The sequence below is a fragment of the Neophocaena asiaeorientalis genome, unplaced genomic scaffold (assembly GCF_003031525.2).
Source record: "Neophocaena asiaeorientalis asiaeorientalis breed wild unplaced genomic scaffold, Neophocaena_asiaeorientalis_V1.1 scaffold85, whole genome shotgun sequence".
NCBI lineage: Eukaryota > Metazoa > Chordata > Mammalia > Artiodactyla > Phocoenidae > Neophocaena > Neophocaena asiaeorientalis.
The window spans coordinates 9,211,026-9,237,341 of NW_020174301.1; the positions used below are offsets into that span (position 1 = coordinate 9,211,026).

At 37.2% G+C, this 26,316-nt stretch overlaps 1 protein-coding gene across 7 annotated transcripts in view; it reads right to left on the minus strand.

Annotated features, from left to right (window-relative positions):
• Positions 1-9,407: 9,407 nt before the first annotated feature.
• TIAL1 (TIA1 cytotoxic granule associated RNA binding protein like 1) overlaps positions 9,408-26,316 on the minus strand; it is a 19,377-nt gene continuing 2,468 nt past the window's right edge. For 2 of the 7 annotated variants that reach the window (XM_024755958.1, XM_024755957.1), the window contains exons 2-12: positions 23,210-23,306; positions 17,520-17,669; positions 17,226-17,280; positions 16,981-17,068; positions 15,018-15,093; positions 12,975-13,083; positions 12,228-12,323; positions 12,034-12,118; positions 11,679-11,802; positions 11,202-11,341; positions 9,408-10,367 (exon numbers count right to left, since the gene is read on the minus strand). In XM_024755958.1, coding sequence (XP_024611726.1) covers positions 10,241-10,367; positions 11,202-11,341; positions 11,679-11,802; positions 12,034-12,118; positions 12,228-12,323; positions 12,975-13,083; positions 15,018-15,093; positions 16,981-17,068; positions 17,226-17,280; positions 17,520-17,669; positions 23,210-23,221 — 1,062 coding nt within the window. In that variant the 5' untranslated portion in view covers positions 23,222-23,306 and the 3' untranslated portion in view covers positions 9,408-10,240. Of the gene's footprint in view, positions 10,368-11,201; positions 11,342-11,678; positions 11,803-12,033; positions 12,119-12,227; positions 12,324-12,974; positions 13,084-15,017; positions 15,094-15,554; positions 15,623-15,861; positions 15,931-16,980; positions 17,069-17,225; positions 17,281-17,519; positions 17,670-17,963; positions 18,047-23,209; positions 23,307-26,316 lie in introns of those variants that run through there. The other 5 variants (XM_024755961.1, XM_024755960.1, XM_024755959.1 and 2 more) reach the window with 5 other exon arrangements.

Here is a 26,316-nt window from a genome sequence, read left to right on the forward strand (position 1 = left end):
CCCTTTCTCTCTTCCCTTCAGCTCCTGGTAACCTCTCCTTTACCTTCTTCCTCTATGAATTTGACTACTTTAGATACCTCATATAAGTGGAATTACACGGTAATTTTCTTTTTGTGACAGGCTTATTTCACTTAGCACAACTTCTTCAAGCTTCATCCAGGTTGCAGCGTGCATCAGAATTTCCCTCCTTTTAAAAGGCTGAAAAATATTCCATTATATATATTACGTTTTGTATAATCCATTCATCCGTCGATGGACATCTGAGTTGCTTCTATCTCTTGGCTATTGTGAACAACACTGGTATAAACATGGGTGCAGAAATATCTCTTTGAGAATCTGCTTTCAACTCTTCTGGATATATACTTGGACGTGGGATTGCTGGGCCACGTGGTAATTCTCTTTGTAATTTTTTGAGGACTCTCCGGATTGTTTTTCATAGAGGCTGCACCATTTTACAATCCTACCAACAGTGCACAAGTGTTTTAATTTCCCCACATCCTCATCGACGTTTGTTTATTTTGTTTTGCTTTTTTACGGAGTTAAAAAAAAAAAAAAAGCTGTATACTTTTTACGTCCGCAGTAAAGTTTTCAGTTTAAGGTAAGTTAGAAAAATGGAAATAACTGTCTAAAAATTTTCAAAATTTTAAAATGTATATAGCCAACTAGATCATTGTTCCCAGAACTTAAAACGTTTTAAACTCCAAGTTATTTTTACTTAGATCTCTACTTATTCTTTCTTTTGAACACCCTGTCCTTATTCTAGCCCATCCGGGAGCAGAAGATAAGTAAGGGTGCATTCAACTGTAAACATGGGAACAGCTGCCAGTGGTAGAGAAGGGGATGAGGCGGGTGTGCATGACAGGAGAAGGGCAGAAGGGCAGATCTGGAACCTAGACCGGCTTCCCTCTTGAAGATTTCCTTTCCAATCACTGCCACAAGCACGTTCAGGAACATCGACAGCAGCTCCTGAAAGAAAGCTGACTTGCCTTTTCCCCAAAACAGCTGAGAACTGAGAGGCTCCCATCACCAGCAGTAGCCACCTAGACTGCCAGAGGAAGCTCTCAACGGCCCACTTGACTTTGGGAGTGACAAGGTGGAAGGCGCAGCAACTGTGCCTTGAATAATAATAATAAATGACCCACACTGCTTCCTGTAGCAGTGCATTTCCCTCATTCTAACAGAACTAACCAGACCCATGCTCCAATTTTGTACACAATGCATCTATTTCCCTTCTGTTCCTACTTTATCATCATTATTTGCCATTAGGCCCTTTGTAAAGTTTGCAAATTTACCTCATAAAAACTTATTCACTCAACAACTATTCATTAAGCATCTGATACATAGGTACCGTGAGAGTGGCAAACGAGACAAAATCACTACCCTCGTGGAATTTATAATCTGCTAGAATGCCATTAATCAAATAATCACATAACTATCTATGTCTATTGTTTCAAGGACCATAAAGAAAAAAATAAGGGATAATGAAAGTATAACTGGGCAATCCTTAAATTAGATGTAGGAATGAGGCAGTCAGGGAAGACTTATCTGAAAAAAATGACAAGCTGATACAAATAGCCAAGTAGAGAGTGGTAGGAGCTTTCTAGACTAAGAAGGCATATGCAAAGGCCCTGAGGTGGGAAAGCTCAGCCAGGGTGACTGGAGCTTGTTAACAGCGGGGAGGGGGAGAAGGGCTAGATGGGTAGGAAAGCACCCAGCTGTGCAGGGCTCTAAAGCATGGCAAGGACTTGAGATTTTATGCTAAGTCCAGTGGGAAGTTATTGAGGCATTTTCAGGCTACATGTTAGCAAGTGTTTATTAAAAATTAGTGCAACTGTATACTAAGATTTATTAAGTGAATAAAGAAAGGTGCAGAAGCGTATATACAGGGCTTCCCTGGTGGCGCAGTGGTTAAGAATCCGCCTGCCAATGCAGGGAACACGGGTTCGAGCCCTGGTCTGGGAAGACCCCACATGCCGCAGTGCAACTAAGTCCATGTGCCACAACTACTGAGCCCGTGCTCTAGAGCCCACGTGCCACAACTACTGAAGCCTGCACACCTAGAGCCCGTGCTCCACAACAAGAGAAGCTACTGCAATGAAAAAGCCCACGCACTTCAACAAAGAGTAGCCCCTGCTCGCCACAACTAGAGAAAGTCCACGCACAACAACGAAGATCCAATGCAGCCAAAAATAAATAAATTAATTTTTAAAAAGTGTATATAATACACTATCATTTATGTGGAAAAGGGAGGGAGAATAAATGTTCATATATAGGTACCTCTGAAAAAAATACAAGACACTGATAACACTAGTGTCTCCTGAGATGGGAACTAGACGGCTAGGAGACAGTGGGAGGAACATTTTTTTACTGTATACCTTTTTTTTTGTGTGTGTGTGGTACACGGGCCTCTCACTCTTGTGGCCTCTCCCGTTGCGAAGCACAGGCTCCGGACGCGCAGGCTCAGCGGCCATGGCTCACGGGCCTAGCCGCTCCGTGGCATGTGGGATCTTCCCAGACTGGGGCACGAACCTGTGTCCCCTGCATCGGCAGGCGGACTCTCAACCACTGCGCCACCAGGGAAACCCCCTGTATACCTTTTTTTAATCTTTTGAATTATGTATCACACTTAAGAGTTACCTATATAACAGTAAGTTAAAAATTAAAAAGTCACTCTGGCTGTTGTGTAGAAAAGACTAAAAGGGTTAAAAGCTTAGGTTAAGACATAGGTAAGATATAGGAACAGTTAAAAATGAAAAAGATTGATAATACCTAGTGTTGAGGAAATGCGGGGAGTAACTGGAATTTTCATATGCTGCATGCAAGTGCAAACTGATGCAACCATTTTTGGAAATTATTGGGGAGCATCTGCTAAAACTGCTCAGACACATATCCTATAACCCAGACTTCCATCCCTAGGTATACTCAACAGAAATGTGTACTATGTTCCCTAAGATTTATAAAAATTCATTACAGCACTACACATAACTCCCAAATGGAAAACCAAGTGTTTAAAGGAGAGCAGAATGGATAAATCGTAGCACATTCACACACTACTAGCACACGGAAAAACTCAGCTATATGCAACAAGAAACCCATTAACAGGAAACCAGAAACAAAAGAATATACACTGCTTAACTCCAGTTATATAGTTCAAAAACAAGCAAACTGATTTAAGATCACAGAAATCAGGCTAGTGGTTATCTTAGGGGAAGAGTGGAGGTCAGAGACTAGAAAAAAGCATGAAGGCTTCTCAACTGTTGTCCATGTCCTATTTCCCAATCTTGGTGGCACTACATGAACGTGTTCGCTTTGTAAAAGTTCAGAGCTGTACACGTGTGTGTACTTCTGTGTGTCACGTCCTAACTTCTTAAAGTATATATACCAGGTAAGAAGCTACTGTAGTAGTCAAAATCGAAGATGGTAGGTTAAACTAGCATAAGCATAGAGAACAGGGCTTCCCTGGTGGCGCAGAGGTTGAGAGTCTGCCTGCCGATGCAGGGGACATGGGTTCGTGCCTCAGTCCGGGAAGATCCCACATGCCGCGGAGCGGCTAGGCCCGTGAGCCATGGCCACTGAGCCGGAGCGTCTGGAGCCTGCGCGTCCAGAGCCTGTGCTCCACAACGGGAGAGGCCACAACAGTGAGAGGCCCGCGTACTGCAAAAAAAAAAAAAAAAAAATAGAGCAAGTAAAGACGAGATTTATGAAGTGAGATCTACTTTTTTTTTTCCTGCTTTTGCATTTTGTCACCAGTCTAGTAGGTCTAATAAAAGCATCAGCAAATTGAAAGTCAAGACAAAGCCATTTGCTTGAATGAGGTTAACAAATTTGAGTAAGGTTGTAAAGTCCTGAGAGTAAACACAAGTAATTTCCAGATATATTAGAATTTAAAACCTTTGCGTTTGACAGCACTAGTTTCAGGACACATTTAAGACCCAATCAAACTAGAAATACAGAATATAGGGCATTCAATAAACATTTACCCATCGTGATAGAAGGGCAGACTGAATTTTAAATACACTATTTTAAACGCACACTTGCAGGTGATACCATACCATGAGAGATCAATACTATTAAAATTATTACCTACTGTTTTCCTACAAGTCTTTTATAAACTGTCTTATTCTCACATAATTAGGAAATTTCCTTATATCCTAACCAGTTTATCAGTATTGCTGAAGCACACACAAACTTTAGATGTCTATGTGATATATATATATATAGCAATTATATACATAATCGCTGCTTGAAGAATCTCAACTGTGTCACTTCCTATGGTTATTTCCAAGTAGTCTATTATACTCAGATGCTGCGTGGCCAGGAACCCAATTCTGCCTTGCTGGTAGCCCCTCTTCTGAGAAAATAATGCTCCCCAAACTATCTGACACCATGGCCCAGTATCACTCATGTCCTTGAAGAGTGCTACACAGGTGTAGCTATGGTTCCTACCTGGTACATCCAGGTACATTACCATCAGGTGTACATTCTAATCACCTTTGAAAGATGCTTAACGAACTATATTGGGTAGCAATCATAGTGATCATGCACTCTAAAAAACTAGTTTTTCTGGGAAATGTGTGACGACTACCCATGCGATTTTCTTCCCCTGACAACAGCTAGAAAAGGAAGGAAACCATGCCAATGAATTTTATTTCAGATTACATTCACCCACAACTGTGGAGCCTCAGAATCTGCATTTTAACAAGCACTCAGTTCATTCTGATCAAGTTCTAGTCAAGTAGAACACCAAGTGGTATTCTGGTTCTAAGAGGGAGACCAAAATATTCATTTACTTTTACTTCCTCAATCATGTTCATGCATTAAACATTTACTGAGTATGTACCATGTGCCAAGTATTCTTATGTAAGTCCTAGGGTTTGTGTAGTTACTAGAAGGTCCTGCCCCCATGGAGCTTACATTCTAATGGAGGAAAACTGACATAACCAAAGACAGAAAAATAGTGAAGCAACCTGGGAATGAAGTTATCCGTTTTTAAAAATAAAAGATTCCTGGTTATAATAAACTAAATGTGGCTTTTGAAGGATATTGTAATCCCATCATTTTACTGAAAATGCTCAAAGGCAGTATTTTAAAAACAGCAGCATGTGCCCAACATTCTAATACACACACAGATACAAAAATAAAACACACATTAAAGGAAAATGAAAAGAAATGATCAAGGCCAGTAAATGACACCAAGATGTTGGTAATACTTTTTCAATAACCTGGTAAAGTCTCCTAGCCTTCCTGACAAAATGTGCAGTTTGAGCTAACACATTAGATATCTGCACCCAAATTCTGATTATCATGCATGGTTTACACTTGCCCAAGACTCTCTATTCCCATGTCAATGCTCTTCAGAATCAAGGACTTCTCCCCTCTTCATTACCCTAGTCACCACTCCTTTCCCAATCTCGTTAAACAGATAACCAAGGATGAGCTGGGCAATATGCTAAAATATAACCTAGCCAAAGGAAGTTAAAAATGTTCTTCCAAGTTTAGTCCTTTTCAAAAAAAAGAAGCTAACTAAAATTACCGTACCTATTTTGTTTAGCTATGTTAAGATTTAAGAATTGGCTTTATTTTTGTGAGCAAAAGCAATCATATAAACCACATATGGAACAATTCAACTCACAACTTTTTTTTTTTTTTGCGGTACGCAGGCCTCTCACTGTTGTGGCCTTTCCTGTTGCGGAGCACAGGCTCCAGACGCACAGGTTCAGCGCCCATGGCACACGGTCCCAGCCGCTCCGCGGCATGTGGGATCTTCCCAGACTGGGGCACGAACCCACATCTCCTGCATCGGCAGGCGGACTCTCAACCACTGCACCACCAGGGAAGCCCTCAACTCACAACTTTTAACCAGTAAAATGAACTGTGAAAATTTGAAATTTATGCAATATTAGTATCAATTTTCATAACAGGCACAGTTGCATATGGCTGCATATTTCACGCCCATTTTGTCCAGATGGTTTTGGACCTCTCTTCATTGGTATACCAAAACCCAAGGAAGAAGGATACAGGAACAGGAGAAAAAAAAAAATTGCGGGTGGGCAAGTTATGATATCCACCGGACATATATATAGCAAAACCTGGCTTACCTCAAAAATACAATTCTGCTGCACCACCTGATAACCACACTGTTTGCAAACTCTTCTCAGTTCACAAGAACGACACACACAGTCAAAACAGGAGGTCCACAGGCAAGCTAAGCCCAGCTGCAAGATCGACAAGCGGACAGCTCCACCCCAAGAGATTACTTTTCAATGTAAAATTATCCTGGCTTTCCTCTGACAGCTATCCAACAGCACTTTGGTTTTTGTCACGTTTGGCAAACTTTCCAAGCTGACTTCAATATATTAGATGTGGATCACTTTGTCAGAGGAATATCTCAGAGCAACAATGGTTATTCAATTTTGAAAAATGCAACAATCTGGAAAAGTGAAAATTCAGCATTATGTATTAGACCTAGGTTGGAACACTAAGGAAATCATTTACTGGATACATACATTTTGCCAACTGTTACTCTAATTGACACTGTTCAAAAGCCAAACTATGAACGTCATATGAATTAATCTTCTCTTCCCTTGAACAAAACCCTAATTCAACAAAAGGGTCCATGAGTATTAGCACCCCCCGCCCCACGTTTTTGTCTAAGATAAACGACTACATATAATTCCCCCTCCTCTATTCACATTTGGGCAATTCTAAAATCAAGTTATTCTCGCCCCTAAAAGAGATACTTATACAAAGTATGTTGTGAATTACAGTTTCTAGTTTATCTGAACTTAAACCCACTCCTTTGGACCTCTTAAGAAGGCTTACATAATAATAAAAGCCTAAAACATTTTTGCATCTTTCCAATACCTACTAAAAATGCAAATTCAATGTTTATAACGTATTAAGTGGAAGCCCAAATGCTGATTTTCAATGAATAGGTAAGAGATAATTTGGGTATACCTGCTAGAAAGGTGTCTAGATAATTTATTAAATTCTTTTTCTACTTTTTCTGTTTGTCGAGTGCAATCTTTACTCATAGGTACTACCAAAGATCAATCTAGAAACGGTAAAATTATGGTTCCCATTATTTGTGGTCTCTAATGAGATTTTACAATATTAATATTCAAGAGCATACATTTTTAAGGATGCAAATTTCTACTCCTCCATACCCAGAAATTAAATTTTATTTTATTTTATTTACTTATGTTTTTTTTGCAGTACATGGGCCTCTCACTGCTGTGGCCTCTCCCGTTGCGGAGCACAGGCTCCAGATGCGCAGGCTCAGGGGCCATGGCTCACGGGCCCAGCCGCTCCGCGGCATGTGGGATCTTCCCGGACCGGGGCACGAACCCGTGTCCCCTGCATCGGCAGGTGGACTCCCAACCACTGTGCCACCAGGGAAGCCCAGAAATTAAATTTTAATCCAACAAAAGCAAACAGACTTTTATCACTTATAGAGAACACAGAAACAGGTCCTGAAATGTATGTATACTCCATATACCTTACTAAGAACTTAAAAGAAAATGGAATTACTTATGGCAGGCTGCAAGGAATAATTATGTAATGAACGACAATAAGAAAAAGCCACTTATCATATAGTCTAGTCTTTATTGAAAGACTTACTTCAACTGTTGTTTACAGCTTTGGCTTACGTTGGCCAGTCATTTTAGCCTCTCACTGCCAGCAGACATAAAAATCAAGTGGTAATGGCACGGGGGGAAATACTAGTAGAGAGATGAGAGCAAAGAAGATGGCAGTCAGAAACACATCACCAAAATGAATCTCAGAGTGATTATGAAATAAACATTTTCTTGCCTGCCGAAAATCTCTGCTGCTGTTTTTAATGAACATGGAAAATGCAACGATTCTTAGGCTTAAACTGGATCAAGATAGCACTGACTTCACTTTGTGTTATAAAATAGTCTTGAATAGCTTGACAGTTGTATTTTAAAACGGTGCATTTCATCTGGGTAAGTAGCTTTATTTTTTAAAAACCATTTAAAATGAAAAAACTTCCATTAATTGAACTGAGCATGTAATCTTGTTCTTTCAGATAAGATGAAGGACACTTCAGTCGTATGTTTACTATGCAATATAACTAGTCTGCATCACTTTATTAAATCATAGAATATACAAGCAGCTATATTTAGCTGGTACTGTATTTAGCTACTTAATTTACTGGCAGACCAAAAAAGGTAAATTGAGACTTTAATAGGCTTTTCTCAATATATATATAAAAAAATCTTTAGTTCAAGTTTCACATATATTTAAGAAATTTTAACTAGGAGGTATAATTAATTTGAGTGTTCTCCTTATAAAATATAAAGTAACTTTTCCATAACATCCCCCAAAGACACTAACCATGAACAAAAGAAATAATGGTAAATTTTATAACAGAAGAGTGTAATAGATGAGGACTGTGGTTAAAACTAAAGTGCCATAAAAAATTTGGCCCGAAGATGAACAACTTCAGACCCTGTAAATTTTCATGTTCAACACATTTCTAAATGGGGGAAGAAGGAAAATACCAAAATTATTGTGGAGATCAATTTATAAAACCATCATTATTTTAAAGCTAACTGTAAGACGTCAAAAGTTTAAAAAACAGTAATCTGTGGGTGCTAGCTGAATCTTATTACTTAACTGTAAAGAGTTTTCTCATTTTGGTGCCCAGACCTCAGAACATTTCAAATACGCTGCCTAAACATTTGCACCCCCTAGCTGTCAGAACTCAAAAACAAAGGATTTTTATCTCTTTTACATTCCTGCTATGATAGAAATTTATGCACATGGCCTGAAAAATACCTCAGAAGCAAATGTCAATCTTACCCAATCAATTCATTTACAAACTCTGCACTCATACAACTCACAGCCTCTGTTCAGGTTTGTCATCCCATGCACATCACCCACAAGGAAAAAATTAATTAAAATAAAAGTTACAACTCTGTATACTATTTAAGTTGAATATCCAATTATAAATTGGTACATCAAACTGTCTAAATAAGATGTTTTAGCAATCTTGTTAAAAAAATTCTCGGGCAAAATATATCTAATTTTAAAAAACACCCCAAGATTTTTTAAAAACACTGTACTATACAACTTATAGGAACCTTGAAATAGGTTTACAAGGTTTTAATCAAGGTATTTACATACCAAATGATGTAAAGCAAAAAAAGGAAAAAAAAAAAAGAAATCTAATTTCCAATGACATTTTAAAATGTACTAATAATGCATCAAAGATTTGTATGAAATTAAAATTAAGGCTTTTTCTGTATAGTAATTTGTATAATTTTAATTTTACATAGTAGCCAACCTTGGAAATGTCAGTCTTAAACATTCTTATTCATCCACTGCATTCAATGCAGTGGAGTGTTAAGTGTTACTTCAAATAATTACATTGCTGCTACCTCTATGTTGAAGCATGCTTTTTAAACACTGTATTCAATATTTACAATGTATATCATTTAAACTTCATGTAAAAGCATAAGAATGACTGTCTGACTTTAATACAAACACCATACTTGGAATTCTCCCCCCAAAATGAAATGTAATTTACTACAGTTTTAATAATCAACACTTTTTAAAGTTTTAAAAATATGTCTTAATCTGGACCACCAATATTTGCTCAAGTAAGTCAGACAATGCTGTTCCTTATTTAGGTTGCAAAATTTCTTTTATCAGTCTGGCTTCAGTTTCTTTAGGCACAGAGAAAGTATTTCCTCCAAAGCGACTCCAAAATCATGCATTTCTTCTCAATATCACATTTTTTTTCTGCTGACTTCAAATGTGGTCCACCTTGGGGGAGGGGAGGGGAGTATCAAGGTTCAAGATGAACTTATTTGTGATTCCCAGTTTTCCATGATCCTCCCTTTTTTGCTCTTTTAAAAACACAGTGAGTTAAAATACTGAACAGCAAGATAAAAATGGAATAGTATCTAAGAATCAAAATGTATTACCCATTTCTCCTATTATATCAAAATTTGTAGTCAGAATTGTCTTAATTGACTTTATTGTAGTTTTTGTACACAAAGAAAAATCATGTTCATATCCATCATGAACAAAAACTTAAAAAGGCAGAACTAGAAGACATGTGTCCTTCACCAAAGCAAAGCTGTGCTAAAGGTTCCAAACATTTCAATTTTTAAAATAAATATTTTCATTTTCCGATGTCTACTTTCATGTCTTCAGAGTGTCACAAGGAAATTGAAGCTATCATGAATTACATTTTGTTTAGAGTCCCAGCTCACTGTGTTTGGTAACTGGCCATGCCATATCCAGCCTGGTTGGGAGGAGGTATTACAGGGGGAGGGGCTTGTCCTTGGGGAGGCTGAGCACCAAATCCACCCATCCAAGCAGCTGAAGGTGATTGACTTGGAAGAAAAAAAAAAAAATCTTCAGCAAATGCAAAGAAAAACTTGTCTATACAGTTATACAAAAGTCAAGCAGAGCCTAATCATAAACAAGAAATCAACATACTTAAAACAGAGAGCAAAGAAATAAATCATATATATCCATATATGCAAAATATATATTTCAATATTAGTCTTAAATTTTTGCTAAGATCACATATGACTTCTCTGAAAAATATCTCAAAACTGATATTTTAAAAATGACAAATGATTCAACTCATCATCTACCCACCATATATTGCACACATTGTATATCAATTTATAAACAATTTTAAAAACACAAGTTTACTTTGTAAACAGGAGGAAGAACTGGTGAAAACAAAGGTTTGGGCTGGCTAGAAAAAGCACAAGGGACCAACGCAATCTATCAATAAAGGGGAAAAAGTGAGCTACTTTATATTAGATAAATTTCAGAGACTTCTCACACAAGCCAACAGGCATAAATCATTAAATTGCTGAACATATCCAGACAAAGATCTTTTCCATGAAAAAATAAACAAGTAGATAAAACAGTGTATTAGAAATGTAAATCAAATTCTACCAACTGCTCATAGAGATAGGAGGACACATCATATGTTACCCCAACTCCCTTTCCACCTAGATAATAAAAAGCAAATTTTTAGCATTACAATTCATTTTTCATAAAGTTTCTACAATGCTTATAATGCCACATAGTTAATGCCACATAGTTCAATGTATTTAGTTTAAATAGATTCTCCCTAGGAAAACACACTTTTTAATTCCTTTTATTGGAACTATATGTGCTTCTATACTGGAAAAACTCAAACAACTTACTCTACTCCAAATCCTTGTTGATTCCATGGTTGCCCATATACTCCATAAGGTGGTACTTGCCACCCATTTGCCATATACTGTCCATACTGTTGTGGGTTTCCATAAACTTGGCTCCACTGGCCCCACTGACTATAGTCGACCTAGGAAAAAGCAAATTACTGTTTTAGGGAACAAGTAAGAAACACAGTATTTGAAGAAAGTGGGAGACAAGGAAGAGAAAAACTAAGCACCCTTATGTGAATAGGACTCTGTTATTTATCATTGTCTAAGTTTATTGGGGTGGTGACACCTGTGAAAAGAAAGTATTAAGATTCAGTTAATACCGCAAAATAATCACTTTTGAAATAGCATTAATAAAATCAACTGAAAGCAGCTATATGCTTTACTTTTTTGTTTGCTTTCTTTTACAATTTCTAAAGCTTTTATGTAGATATGTAAGAAGGAGACCTTAAAAAGTGCTATGAAAAATTGGATTACCTGTTGGAAGTTTTTAGTCATATCAGGAGATTCTTTACCCCAATAGCATTTAACAACATGTCCTTCAATTGTAGTACCATTCACCGAAACAATGGCATGGGCTGCACTTTCATGGGTAGAAAATCTAAGAGAAGATGAGAATGAAGTTTTTTGTTTTTTATTTTTTAAAGTACTTAGTAAGTAATATAGAAACTCCTTAATTTATAAGTATCATCTTGGTATTTTCCTAAAGTACATCATGTAGGAGTTTAAAGTTCTACATTGCAAAGAAGTACTGAAATAACAAACTCTGATACCTGAGGGGATCAAATAATATAACTGAAAGGAATGGATCAAATGTAAGGTAGGATTTTACCTGACAAATGAATAGCCCTTCTCTGGAAAAACTCTGATTTCCATAATTTGCCCAAATGGTGAGAATGTCTGTCTCATAAGCTGATCTGAAAAACAAACATACAAATAAAATATTTAAGGTTCATGTTATCATGAAATTGCTGCTAATAATGATGAAGCTCCAGAGAAGGGGATTAGAAAAACCAGACACTGTACCTGTTAACCCAGAAGCAATTCCTCCGCAGTACACAGTACAATTTTTTGGGCTTGACTGGTTTACTACATCTTCAAATCTCAACTGCTTAGTGTTATCTATATGCAGAAAGAAAACAAAAATGTTGATGGGGCTTCCCTGGTCGCACAGTGGTTAAGAATCTGCCTGCCAATGCAGGGGACACGGGTTCGAACCCTGGTCCGGGAAGATCCCACATGCCACGGAGCAACTAAGCCCATGAGCCACAACTACTGAGCCTGCGATCTACAGAGCCCAGGAGCCACAACTACTGAGCCCGCGTGCCACAACTACTGAAGCCCACACGCCTGGAGCCCGTGCTCTGCAACAAGAGAAGCCACCACAGTGAGAAGCCCGCGCACCACAACGAAGAGTAGCCCCCGCTCGCCGCAACTAGAGAAAGCCCACGTGCAGCAACGAAGACCCAACGCAGCCAAAAAAAAAAAGTTATACATCATTATAAAACTGATTACCATATACTATTAAGATATGCCTCATTGTAGGGAGAAACAGAATTTTTTCTCCTTGACACTATGATCTGACCTATAAAATCACCTGGTTCACAGCTCCAAATATACTTGCATCAAAGCCCAGTTATTTTCCCACAATTATATTGAAGATAAAATGAGTTTTGAAATGTTAATAAAATTTCAATGTTAAGAAATTAAGACTAAACTAATACATGATTTTGTGAAGTATCCATAAAAACATATAAAGGAGACATATCTTACTTTCTTGTGTACTTTTAGGTGCAGGTGGTTTACGTGTGGCCCAATTGGTTCTGATTTGACGACCACCCAACCACTGACCTCCCATATGCACAATTGCATTTTCTGCATCCTACGGAGAAAAAGAAAAAAAACAGCAATTACAAACACAGAAAAGAGTGGTTCATAAGACTCATTAAGATGAAATAAAACATTGGCACTTCTGGATCCAATAAATCTTATCAGTAAGTGACTCATTAAAGCAACATTTATTTATAGATTTTAAAATACCAGGATAGGGACTTCCCTGGTGGTCCAGTACCTAAAACTCTGCGCTCCCAATGCAGGGGGCCCAGGTTCAATCTCGGGTCAGGGAACTAGATCCCACATGCCACAACTAAGAGTTCACATGCTACAACTAAAGATCCTGCATGCTGCAAGGAAGATCGAAGATCCCGCGTGCAGCAACTAAGACCCGGTGCAGCCAAATAAATAAATTAAAATATTTTAGAAAAAAAAACAAAAAAAACGCAGGATAGCATTTAAGCATCAAGGGAAATTATAATTCAAACATAAAAGGAGAAAATTACAATCCAACTGATCACCAAAAAAAAGGACAAAATTGTTTTCAAATATCTTAATTTTATGGTTGAGGTGTAATATGACTTTTACTGAAGTATCTAAAAACTCTTTGATACTATGGTCTAAATACCACCTAACCCCCCATTCTACATTCTAATAACAATGGACTATGACAGAAGATTTAAAACTTAAGACGGAAGACTTCTGCATTATGATTTAGAATGCTGTAAAATTGAGTTCTACAATAAACTGAGTAAGGTATGGAACTCATGCCCCCTACAGTGGAAGTGAGGAGTTGTAACCACTGGACTGCCAGGGAATTCCCAAAAAATGAATTTAGGAAGTAATGTGAATTTGCAATGAATCTAAGCAAAAAAAGGATACAACTCCTGCCCTTTATCTTACTGCTTCAATAAAATGTAAATAATTTAAGTTGTTGAAACTGTTCCAAAACATTAATACCAAAGCCCATTTTATTATCTGATGTTATAGTTAATGCAAATGTTTCGATATTTGGTACCTCGTTCTTAAATACATGCAAAAATCAAGACAAATTGCTTAAAATTTCATTTACATAATTTGCTGTAGTCATTAACGTCCCAGCTACAAAAATATGGATAATAATTAAAAAGTTAAGGGACTTCCCTGGTGGTCCAGTGGTTGAGAATCCGCCTTCCAACGCAGGGGATGTGGGTTCAATCCCTGGTTGGGGAACTAAGATCCCACATGCTGCGGGGCAACTAAGCCCACGCACCACAACTAGAGAGCCTGCGTGCCCCAGGTACAGAGCCCACGTGGTGCACTACAACTGGAGAGAAGCTCATGCGCCACAACTAGAGAGAAGCCCACAGGCCACAACTAGAGAAGCCTGCATGCTGCAACAAAAGATCCTGCATGCCACAACTAAGACCCAACGCAGCCATACATACATACATAAATAAAAGCATTTTAAGAAAGTTAAAATTGAGATTTTCATGGTTAAGACAAATATAATTTTTTAAAACATTTATTTATTTTATTATTTATTTGGTTATGCCAGGTCTCAGTTACGGCAGGTGAGCTCCTTAGTTGTGGCATGCGAATACTGAGTTGCAGCATGCATGTGGAATCTAGTTCCCTGACCAGGGATTGAACCCAAGCCCCCTGTGTTGCAAATGCGGAGTCTTAACCTCTGTGCCACCAGGGAAGTCCCAAGACAAATATAATTTAACTTCCCTTCAAATTCTGAGATTAGCTCATTTGTCCTAGTTGTGAGTTTTACTTCTAACACATCTTACCCTTACCAAGTCACAAATGCAAGCTTCAATATACTTCATTATAATCAGCCTATTTTTCCCAGTTATTTCCAAGCTTATGAAAAAATAGAATGAACCACACCTTATTATTAAAACAAAATTACACAATAGTTGTTTGTAGTCAACATCCAAAAATATTCATTAACAACTAAATTTTGCATTAAATTCAAATTGAGTTGCAAGAACATACCAGTTTATTATAAAAAGATACAAAGCCATAGCCTTTGGATTTTCCAGTTGCCATGTCTTTAACTACTCGGGCATCCCTGTGAAAAGAAGCACAGCTAAATGAGGGAAGTAAAAGTCATCCTCAAAATAAAAACTAAAAGGAACCACACACACTGTATTGTGAGCATTTTTTTAAATAAAATTCCAGTTAGCCCTAATTAACTACAGCCATTCCTGAACTCTCCCTAACGCTTCTTTACCTGTTAGAAAAAAGCAGTAGGACAAAAACATGTAATAAACATGCAACCTAATCAAACAGCCTGTGCTTTCTAAACTAAATGCTCAAATTTGAAGATTAATAGGAACAATAGTTTCCTTTTCTAATATTCTATTCGCTAGTGTCCTCTAAGGTTTACTGGTTCTATAAATTACTGTAACAATGCTAACTACTTTACCATGCAATCTCTAAATAGTTAAATGTCTTCTGCCTAGTGATACAAAATATATGAAATATTAAAAAATTGAAAAAGAGGAAAAAATAGGAATTAAAAAGGCATACATGGCCTGTTAACAGATTTCTTTATTTTTCTTGGTCAATTCTCTACCATCATTTTGGAGTTTGGGCAGCTGTAAATTTTGAAAAATTGACATTTTCAGAAATTTAAGAAAGGAGAATAAAAAACTAACAACAATGCTAAGCACACCAGTACGAAAACAACAAATTTACACAGAAATTTTAGTGAGTAAGTTAAAATGATTGGAAATATAGAACTCCACTGAATATAGAATGTTAAAATGTAAATACTAAAATATGTATATATAAATAATGTATAATAAGAATAAATAGAAATGAGAAAAAAATCTACAACTGAGTTCCAGTGTGCACAGTTCCTTGCAGTTAGCCTTCAAGATCCTGTCCATTCTTATGAGCAATTCTGCAAAATAACCAGAATGCTATTACTTTTAATTGTGACTTGGACTTTAGAAAAACTGCAGGTCTCAGGTATAAATATAGATTGAAAAACAGCAACCTGTATTACTTTTTATACTGATTTTTAAAACAGTACTACTTACCACATCTAGATTAAAAAGCAAAGTAAATATCAAAATAGAAAATTAAGAATTAAATCTATCAAATAAATTAAATCTATAGAACAACAAATTGCAGAGAGAAATACTGTTGTTCTTAGGTGAAACGTATTTTTTGTAAAGTAGTACTAAAACGTTTAACTTCAATCTATAGGAAATAAATACATAAAATAAAGTGATTTTAAGCAGATAGATAAATTGTGATAAACATTTTATAGAACTTGTAACACTTAAAATTTTCCAATATATTTGATCAAGTAACATACAGCAAAATCTGAGCACCAACTTTGTTTAAAAAAAAAAAAAAAAAAATCAAACCACAATTGGGCCCTACCCTAGCAGAATCAAATACCACTAACAAAAAAAATCTACTAATTAATCCCACATTTATGGCTCAGACATTGAAACATTTTACTACTATAATAATGCTACTTTTCAGCTAAAATATCAAAACACATTTATCATTATAATTAAACATGTACATTTCCAATTTCACAATATATCCAAGGATTTACCTACTTTCACCATTTATAAATTCCTCCTATAAAAGTTTAATACACAGTATGAATCATTTATTTTTGGTTAACCCATATCTTTAACCACCAAACACTTGACAAAAAGCTGGACTTTATAATAAGTTTTACCACCCAAACATCTGCTTTAAAGATAACAAACAGAATCACTTAATTTTTAACATGTTATACACAGGATTAGATGAAAACAAGACCCCAAAACACTGAAATGACATTAACATTTTCAACAACATCTACTAATCAAAAAAACAAAACAAACAAAAATCACACTAACTAGGGAAAGAAAATCTTAATTCTGATACAAGTTAATCATGTACAATTTTGCCTACCACTACTGAATATAGTATTGATTTTGATACTTACGATATTTTACCAAAGGGGGCAAATGCTGATTTGATATCTTCTGTTGTAATTTCTGGACTCAAATCCCCAACAAACACGTGGAAATGATCTGAAATCAAAGCATTTGGTAATCAAATACTTAAGAAGTCAGGTACTAAACCTTTTTTAGGCAACACTAAAGGAAGAAAAAAACCTATTTGAGCTGGTAATGCTGCCAAGGATAATTTCAGAACTCTTCCACAGTAAAATGCAGCAGGAGTACTTACTGGAAGTATCTTTTTTCTGGCTACTTGGTGTTGTTGCCCAGTTTACTTTGACCTCCTAAAAATAAAGATTATATTTAATAAAATTATTAGGCATGTCATTATGAATCACAACACTTACCACTTATTAAATCATTTTATCAAGCAGGATTATTTTGGTAAAAGCACTAGGCTGAATAAAGCAAAACCATCACTTGGCAGAGCTGAATATTTGTTAAAAACTTGCTAAGAAAGAATACAAACTAATTTGACATGCAAATATATATACTCATAAGATGCCATCATTTATTATCTTACCTTTCCCAAAATTTTTCTCCCATTCATAGCAGCTAATGCAGCAGCTGCATCTCTGTGTTCATAAAATTCCACAAAGCAATATGGGTCATTGCTTGTATGCTGCAAAACAGAAAATCCAACAGAAGAGTTGACCCTTCTGCTATCGGGTTGCTGAGAAGAAAATCCAGGAAAAAACATTACTGATAGCTAGGCATGTACGAGGTGAGATTGCATAAGCTTATGAAAGCCTAACACTTTAAAAATAAGATTTACACCTATACCTGACTTTGCACCTCAGAATACTGTTGTACTCAAACAGAACTACAAAGCAGTACAGAATCATGACTACCAGCATTAAATCAAAGTACAGAATTCTGGTGAAGTATGTTAAATATAAAACAGAAGTTTATATTAGACCAAACAAAACCTCAAGTTCAGATTTGAGAGATAAGGACCACTCCTTACCACTGCTCTTCTCTCCCAACATTATTTTCAAAGGGATGAATTCTATTTATGCATCATAATCCTTCATAAACTGTATCCCATGACTATAAAAAAAATACAGAAATGAACCAACTTTACAAACTTACTCCTGATCGAAACTAGGATTAGTACTATTGATACATATAATAAGACGAGATTATGTACTTCTTTTCTGTACAAGGAAGGAATAAGAATGAAAAGAGAAATTTTTCAGATTTATAACCAGCTGTTGAAATGAAATCCCTACCTTTCAAAATCTTCTGAAGCTCTGGAGATTCTATACACTTTGAATTTGGTCTTCCAAAGACCAGAAAAATATACTAGTGATTAAGAAAAGATTTTCTGAAAATGTGTCTGAATAAAATGTTCCACAATAAAGCTAAAATTTTATATCACAAAACACCAATATAAGAGAGTGAATACCTAAAGAGTGGAAATAAGTATATGTATAACTGATTCACCTTCCTGTACACCTGAAACTAACACAACATTGTAAATCAACAATACTCCAATAAAAATTTTTTTTAAAAAGTGAGTACCTAATATGACACCAGTGAATATAAAACACCAATATAAGATGAGAAAGTACCTAAGATATAACAACTGTAACACCTATGAACCAAAATGGAAATGAATTTTATAAGACTGCAACCTATATTGAACAGCTATACAGTTGTACAAATATATTTTTTACATAAGGTTAAAAACATCACTATTCAATGTAAAATATCTAAAAATAATGTTTAAAATGTGGAATTCCAGTTGCACTTACAAGGGATTAAAAATACCAGATAAAATAAAGCTCTTTTCAACAACCACTGTTTTTCATTCCAGGGAAGTTTTAGCAGAAAAATCCAAAATAAGACGTCTAAAACAATAGTGGTGAAGCAACCAGAAGGCATTTCCTTGAGGGGAAAAAAGCGTAATCATTAATACTGACAAGAAAACTACTACGGGCTCTCATACAAAATCCTATTGTTGTAGCCACATGAATGCTGTTCTCAGGAGGCAGAGAAAGGAAATAGGGAAAAGACTCCAAACATTCCTTTTGTAGAAGAGTTAACGTTTACCAGTAACACTCACTGAAGAAAAGGTTTAAAGGTAAATATGAAGCTAACACTGTGCTAGTCAACTTTTCCTACCTCTTCTGCCCTGATGGTCTCTAAGGAAAACACTGTTAACCATAGCAAAACATACAGGAGTCCAATGGTAGAACTATGATAACAACGGGCTTTAGTAAACTAGTCTACTCATGCATACTGACTTCAAATTTATCTAACTAGTAGTAGGCCAGATCCCATTCAATGTATGTACATACATGTACACACACACACACACACACACACACACATATATTCACATCACACTGCATTTCATCTCATTTAAGACACCATTTTTTGTCACTGTCAGAGATGTTAAAATTTTTTAACATTTGCCTTAGAATTGATAATATACATTTATTATAATATACAGGGAAAGCTAGAATCTACGATAAACAGTATCTAAAGTAAAACATCGTAAAACTAAGGGGAGGAAAGGGATTTCTCATACCCTAAAATGAAATTTATGAAAGGAAACGAATAGTCTGTACTAGAGTTCATGAGTCCATGCCCTCTGAAAGCTTCCCATTTACACCACCACTAAGTGACACTCTGAAATCAACTGTGTCCTTAGCACGGTGTTGTCACCAATTTTTGTTGGATGACATAAATGTCAAGACAAAGAAATATGAAATTTTACAACTATTTACAAGTTCAAATATAGGAGTTGTAGAATACAGATAAATTATGAAAGTTCACTTCAAACTCCTCTACCCCTTCATATGGCTGACTGTGCACACAGGTTTTAAAAAATATATGTATCAAATGTTTCTCAAAAATTTTCTAGCGACTCTCCACTTTCTCACATTTCACTCTTTCCTAAATCCACTCCAGTCAGTTTCCAACCCAACCATGGAAAGGAAACTTCATGCTGAGCTCACCAATGACCTCCCTGCCATCTCTGTGATCCCTTTTCTGTCCTCACCTTGACTTTCAAGCAGAATTCAAAACTGCTGACAACTCTCCTCCTCTTCTAAACATTCTCCTGTAGATTCCACCATACTCTCTTGGTTTTCCTGTTTCTTCACTGGAAGATCTTTCAGAAAGTATTTCTTCCTCCTTAACTCAAACTATAAATGTCACTTAAGTGTTGAGATGCTCCAGGGCTCGAACCTAGGCCCCCTCTACTCTCTTCTCTCTCAGCGCTCTCTCTAGATCTAGGAGCTAAATCTTATCCAGTCCCATGGCTTCAAATTATCACTGCAAGCTAGTATCATCAACACTGGTTTCCCTAGAGTTCCAAAACAGTTTATCCAACTGCCTACATATGACGTCCATTTATATGTCTAATGCACATCTTAAAATTAACATTGCCAAAACAGAGCTTGATTCCCACCACTCCCCACCCCCAATCAATCCTATGTCTCCCTCAGTCATGCCATGCCCATTTTAGCAAATAGCATTAACATACACACAACTGCAAACAAGAATCTAAGGGGTCTTTCTTGATGCCTTCCTTTATGTCCCACAGCCAATCCAGTCCTACTGATTCTACCTCCAAAATGTATCCCAAACTTATCTACCTCTGTTTCTATGGCTACGACTCTAAAGAACATCATCTCCTACCTAGGCTAGTGAAATAAACACAGCTGGTTTCCCTCTCCTTCCACTCTTGCCCCCTACAATCCATTCTCCATACAATAATCATTTTCCAAATAAAGTAACGTTAAAAATGCAAATAAGGGGCTCCCCTGGTGGCGCAGTGGTTGAGAGTCCGCCTGCCGATGCAGGGGACATGGGTTCGTGCCCTGGTCCGGGAGGATCCCACAAGCTGCGGAGCGGCTGGGCCCGTAAGCCATGGCCGCTGAGCCCGCGCTCCACAACGGGAGAGGCCACAACAGTGAGAGGCCCACGTACTGCCAAAAAAAAAAAAAGCAAATAAGAATACTTCATCAGGAGGACTTCCCTGGTGGCGAAGTGGTTAAGAACCTGCCTGCCAATGCAGGGGACACGGGTTCGAGCCCTGCTCCACGAAGACTCCACATGCCGCGCAGCAACTAAGCCCGTGCGCTACAACTACTGATCCTGCGCTCCAGATCCCACGAGCCACAACTACTGAAGCCCGCGTGCCTAGAGCCCGTGCCCCGAAACAAGAGAAGCCACCGCAATGAGAAGCCCACACACCGCGAAGAAGAGTAGTCCCCACTCGCCGCAACTAGAGAAAGCCTGCATGCAGCAATGAAGACCCAATGCAGCCAAAAACAAACAAACAAATAAATTAATAAAAAAGAATACTTCATCGCCCTACTTAAAATCCCCACTGCAGAGTAAAATCCAAACACTCTGTCATGGCTCATACTGCCCTATGTGATTCCAAACCCTGCCTGCCTACTCTATTATACTTATTTCCCACCATTCACAAGGTTCCAACCACCCTGGTCTTTGGTTCCACAAATGCACCAAGCTCATTACCAACACAAGGCCTTTGTATGGGCTGTTCCCTCTGCCTCCAGCTATTAATGTAGATGGCACCATCTTGTTATTCCTATCAGCTCAAAGAGGTGATTTCTGATAGTAGTCATTATCATGTTGGTCCCATACCAAACATCCATAGTCTAAAAAAGACTCATTTGATCTTTTAAAATTTGGCTGAGTCAACTGCCCACTGATTACAGATTTCTAGATCACAGATCATAACCAAAAAGCCTCAACATTCAATTATGCAACTTCAGTTCCCATCTCCTTAAGAACCTACATTATTACTTTCACAGTATAGATGCCAACTGCAGCAAGACGTCATCCCTCACCACCTAGCCTATACAGCACCAACACTGCAATCATCATCACAGAACTGTTATATTCTCTTAAAAGCTCTTACTCCTATCCAGAATTATCTTGTTTACTTGTTATTTACAATACTCCCACTAACATGTAAACTCTTGTGAACCTCACTGGTCTAGCTCTGCATTATATCCCCAATGCTTTGAACAGTGCCTAGTACAAAGTAAATTTTTGATTAATTAAAGGAAGAATGAATAAATAATCAAAGACAGGAAGGAAAGAAGAGATAATATACCAGAACAGAGTAATAATTATCCTTATTAGTTAAGAATGAAGATCAAAAGGCCACTTTGCTTTACATATTTCTAATAGTTCCCCTCCGTCTCAGAATATAACACAAACTCCTTAGCACAGCTCTGGCCCCTGCTGAACACTCCTGCCTCATCTCCTGGCATCTCCTAAGACTAATCCCTTTCGAAACTCCAACCACGTTATGGTTTCTATCTTTCCCTCTATCTCACAAGCACTCCCGCTCTCTGTCTACCAGGCTTGATCAACATTCTTCTCTCTACCTGGATTCCCTTCTTTCTCAAATTCCTGTCTAGCCAGTTTCCATTACTATCCTTTTCAGTTTCAGCCTAGACACTGAATCCTCCCCTGACTGAAGACTGTACGGACCTATAAGCTCCTATAGCACTTGAAACTATCAACTTCCACACTATTTATTATCCTATATCATTAGTGCCTATTATTTCCTCTGTCTCCCTCATAGACTGGAAAATTCTATCGCGCTAGGAACCGTTTTATTCACCACTGTATCCCTAGCACTTACCGTGGTATCTGGTACATACTAAACAGTTGAAAAAAAAAAGTGTTAATAAATAAAATGAAAACCGAGTCATTGGGCACTGCTCCAGAGTCTTAACCAGGAAGTATAAAAGTAAGATTTTTTTGAAAAAAAGGAAAACAAATTATCCTAACAATTTAAATCCCTATCTACATGAAGCTGCTCAGTCAGCATTCACTAAAACTGCCGAGGATGCCTGTGTGGCGCTATGCTCATAATAACCTAACGTTCTTCTACACACACCAATTCTTATTGGAAATATATGAAATATAACCTAGTTTTTCGACATTCTGAGATAAGCTCTAACAACTTTACACAAGCAGAATCACTTGAAGATAACTACATCATGAAGGACCCTTTGAAAATAACAGCGCAGAAACTCTGTCCTCTCAGATAAACTCCATTCTAAACCTAGTTTGTCTATCAGGTCAAATAAGTCAACACAACATGAATCTCTCCATCTAGTAACTTGAAACTTAAAATGATACTAATCACCTCATGTATCTCAAAATGTTAAACATTATGCTAATTGTCAGCACAGGGAACTGGGAAGATCTTACCTCTGTTATCATTTTACAGCTTTTACAGGGTCCAATCTGACTGAATAACTGAAGAATAAGAACTTCTGTCACATCTCTGGAGAGGTTACCTACGTATCTGTACAGAAAGAAAAAAAAAATCAGCTATTTCCCTTCAGCTCTGGCTCTAAAGCATTATCATCTACTCATTATCTTTTATTTCATCTTAACTTCCTCTGTCTTCAGTAAAAATATTTCCAATTAAGCCTGATCCTTTGAGTGTAAGATTAACTCTCATTTAGGAAAGCAACACTTATTCTTAGGTCACTAAAATATCACTTCAAAAGACTCTATTAAAAACAAATCAGGGGCTTCCCTGGTGGCGCCGTGGTTGAGAGTCCACCTGCCGATGCAGGGGACACGGGTTCGTGTCCCAGTCCGGGAAGATCCCACATGCCGTGGAGCGGCTGGGCCCGTGAGCCATCCCACATGCCGCGGAGCCTGCGCGTCCGGAGCCTGTGCTCCACAGTGGGAGAGGCCCGTGTACGGCCAAAAAAAAAACCGAATCAATATGACCTTGCTTACCCCCCAAAGCATATTATTCTGTACCTATATATCATTTTCTCATCTTATTTGTTAGAATAAAAATAATAAAATTTAAATCAGTCTCAAGATAACTATAATTTTTAGATATGAAACACAATTCAAAATAATGTATAACACACACACATAATACCACAAATATTGATTCATTAAAACACCTGATCATAGAAGGATATCAGACACAAGGTGAGTTTACCTTAGACCCTCAACCAAAGCAATTACATGAACAAAGAAGAGAATTAAAGTTATAGCAAAACACAAAGATTGAAGGATTTTGTTCTTTCTACCTTGCTAATAAGATTGTTATCGATGGTAGGTCTTCATAGTTTTGTTTTAGGAGAGCAGGGTAAAATAAAATTCACACTCAAAAATGCATCAGAATCAACAAAATACATCTTTATGTAGATAACAAAGCAAATATAAAGATTTCTCTAGAAATTCAGAGAAAATTTAAGACAAATCCAGGTATACTTTTCTCCTCAGCGGTACGCGGGCCTCTCACTGTTGTGGCGTCTCCCATTGCGGAGCACAGGCTCCAGACGCGCAGGCTCAGTGGCCATGGCTCACAGGCCCAGCCGCTCCGCGGCATGGGGGATCCCCCCAGACCGGGGCACGAACCCGTGTCCCCTGCATCAGCAGGAGGACTCTCAACCACTGCACCACCAGGAAACCACCCAGGTATACTTTTGACTGTAACACATCTAAAGATTTTTTTAAAAATTACAAATTGAATGTGTGTATTTTGTATAAGAAACTTAAAAGAGAAGAACACCACCACCCAGAGATGACCACCTTGTATCATGGATCTTTTTTTTTTTTTTTTTTTGGAGTATACTTTCTTTAAAATGTTTTTTTGTTAGGAGTATAATTGCTTTAAAATGTTGTGTTAGTTTCTGCTGGACAGTGAAGTGAATCAGCTCTATGTATACATATACCCCCTCCCTCTCCCCCATCCCACCCATCTAGGTCTTCACAGAGCTCGGAGCTGAGCTCCCTGTGCTATACAGCAGGTTCCCACTAGCTACCCATTTTACACACGGTAATGTATTTATGTTAAACCGAATCTCCCAATTCATCCCACCCTCCGCTACCCCCCCACCCTGTCCAAACATCCGTTCTCTATGTATACCTTTCTATTCCTGCCCTGCAAATAGCTTCATCTGTACCGCTTTTCTAGATTCCACATATATGTGTTAATATACAGTATTTGTTTTTCTCTTTCTGACTTTCTTCACTCTGTATGACAGACTCTAGGTCTATCCACATCTCTACAAATGACCCAATTTCATTTCTTTTTATGGCTAATATTCCATTATATATATGTACCACATCTTCTTTACCATGGATCTATCTTAATTTAGCTTAATAAACTTTCTTTCTCGCACTCAGCACATAGTTCCTAAAACTCACATCAGTTATGATCCTCATAAACCAAACAACATTTATAAAATTTAACACATTTTCTTCTGGAAAGTAAAAGGACATAAGTTTTATTTTCCTAACTATAATACATAACATCTGGAAACAATGTACTGAGACCAATATAAGCCTTGTATCTACAGTTGCCATAGTTTAAGACAGGATACTCTGAAAGGGAAAAATAAGACTGAGAAAGGTAAGGTTAAGTGTTAAAAAGAAAAAAATAATTTGATTAAGAATGAATAGCAATATTCTTTTCACCTAAGAATTTCACTGCAATGGGTGCTAATAACTTTGACACGCTCTAAAAAGGAAACACAAGTCCAATGTTACTTAAATGGAAGACTAAACCAGTGACAAACTGGTTTAGGTCCACTATGCCACCTTTTTGTTATATTTAAAGTAGAGCAGACCCATCAGTAGGCTGTGCAGTGACATACTTTTCCCAGCAGTAGTGAAAGGTTATAGGCTTCTGAGCTAGCCAGACAATTGCCTATTTTCTTTTTTAACTCATAGGGGTTTGTGAACCTGTATCCATGGAATTTCTTTTTGTACAAAGTAGACCTATCTGTAAAGAAAATGAACAGTGACCTTGGTCTCTGAAGTGTTAACACTCAACTAACCTAAAATGCTAATAGTTAGCTCATTTCTAAGAGAATAGGAGTGGATAAAACTGATTCTCACATATCAAAGCTAACTAGCAACAAAGTTAAAATTATCACTTGAATGTAACAAACTGTAAATGATTTAAATAATTTTAATTTGTATGACTGTTTAATGATTTTTCCAGGAAAAAATTGCATGGGCATTAACTACCTTACATACCTAACAGTCACAAAGCTGTTAACTGTTTCACAGGATTTTTATTCCAAGTCAACCAATTTCTAATCAACTAAAGATTCTGAAGAATTTCTAGAGGCACATTTAGATATATTAATTTATATTTCAAGCACTGATAACAAAGAGCAAAAGGTTAACGCAAGTTTAGAATGTCATGAAATACTTAGAGAAAAAGTTTAGTTTTAAGGTTTCCTATTTTTCAAATATCTCCACTAAAAGTTCAGTTGGTGAAGTAGCAAACTCCAAAAACTAATATAAAAATGGCCTTCCTGGTGGCGCAGTGGTTG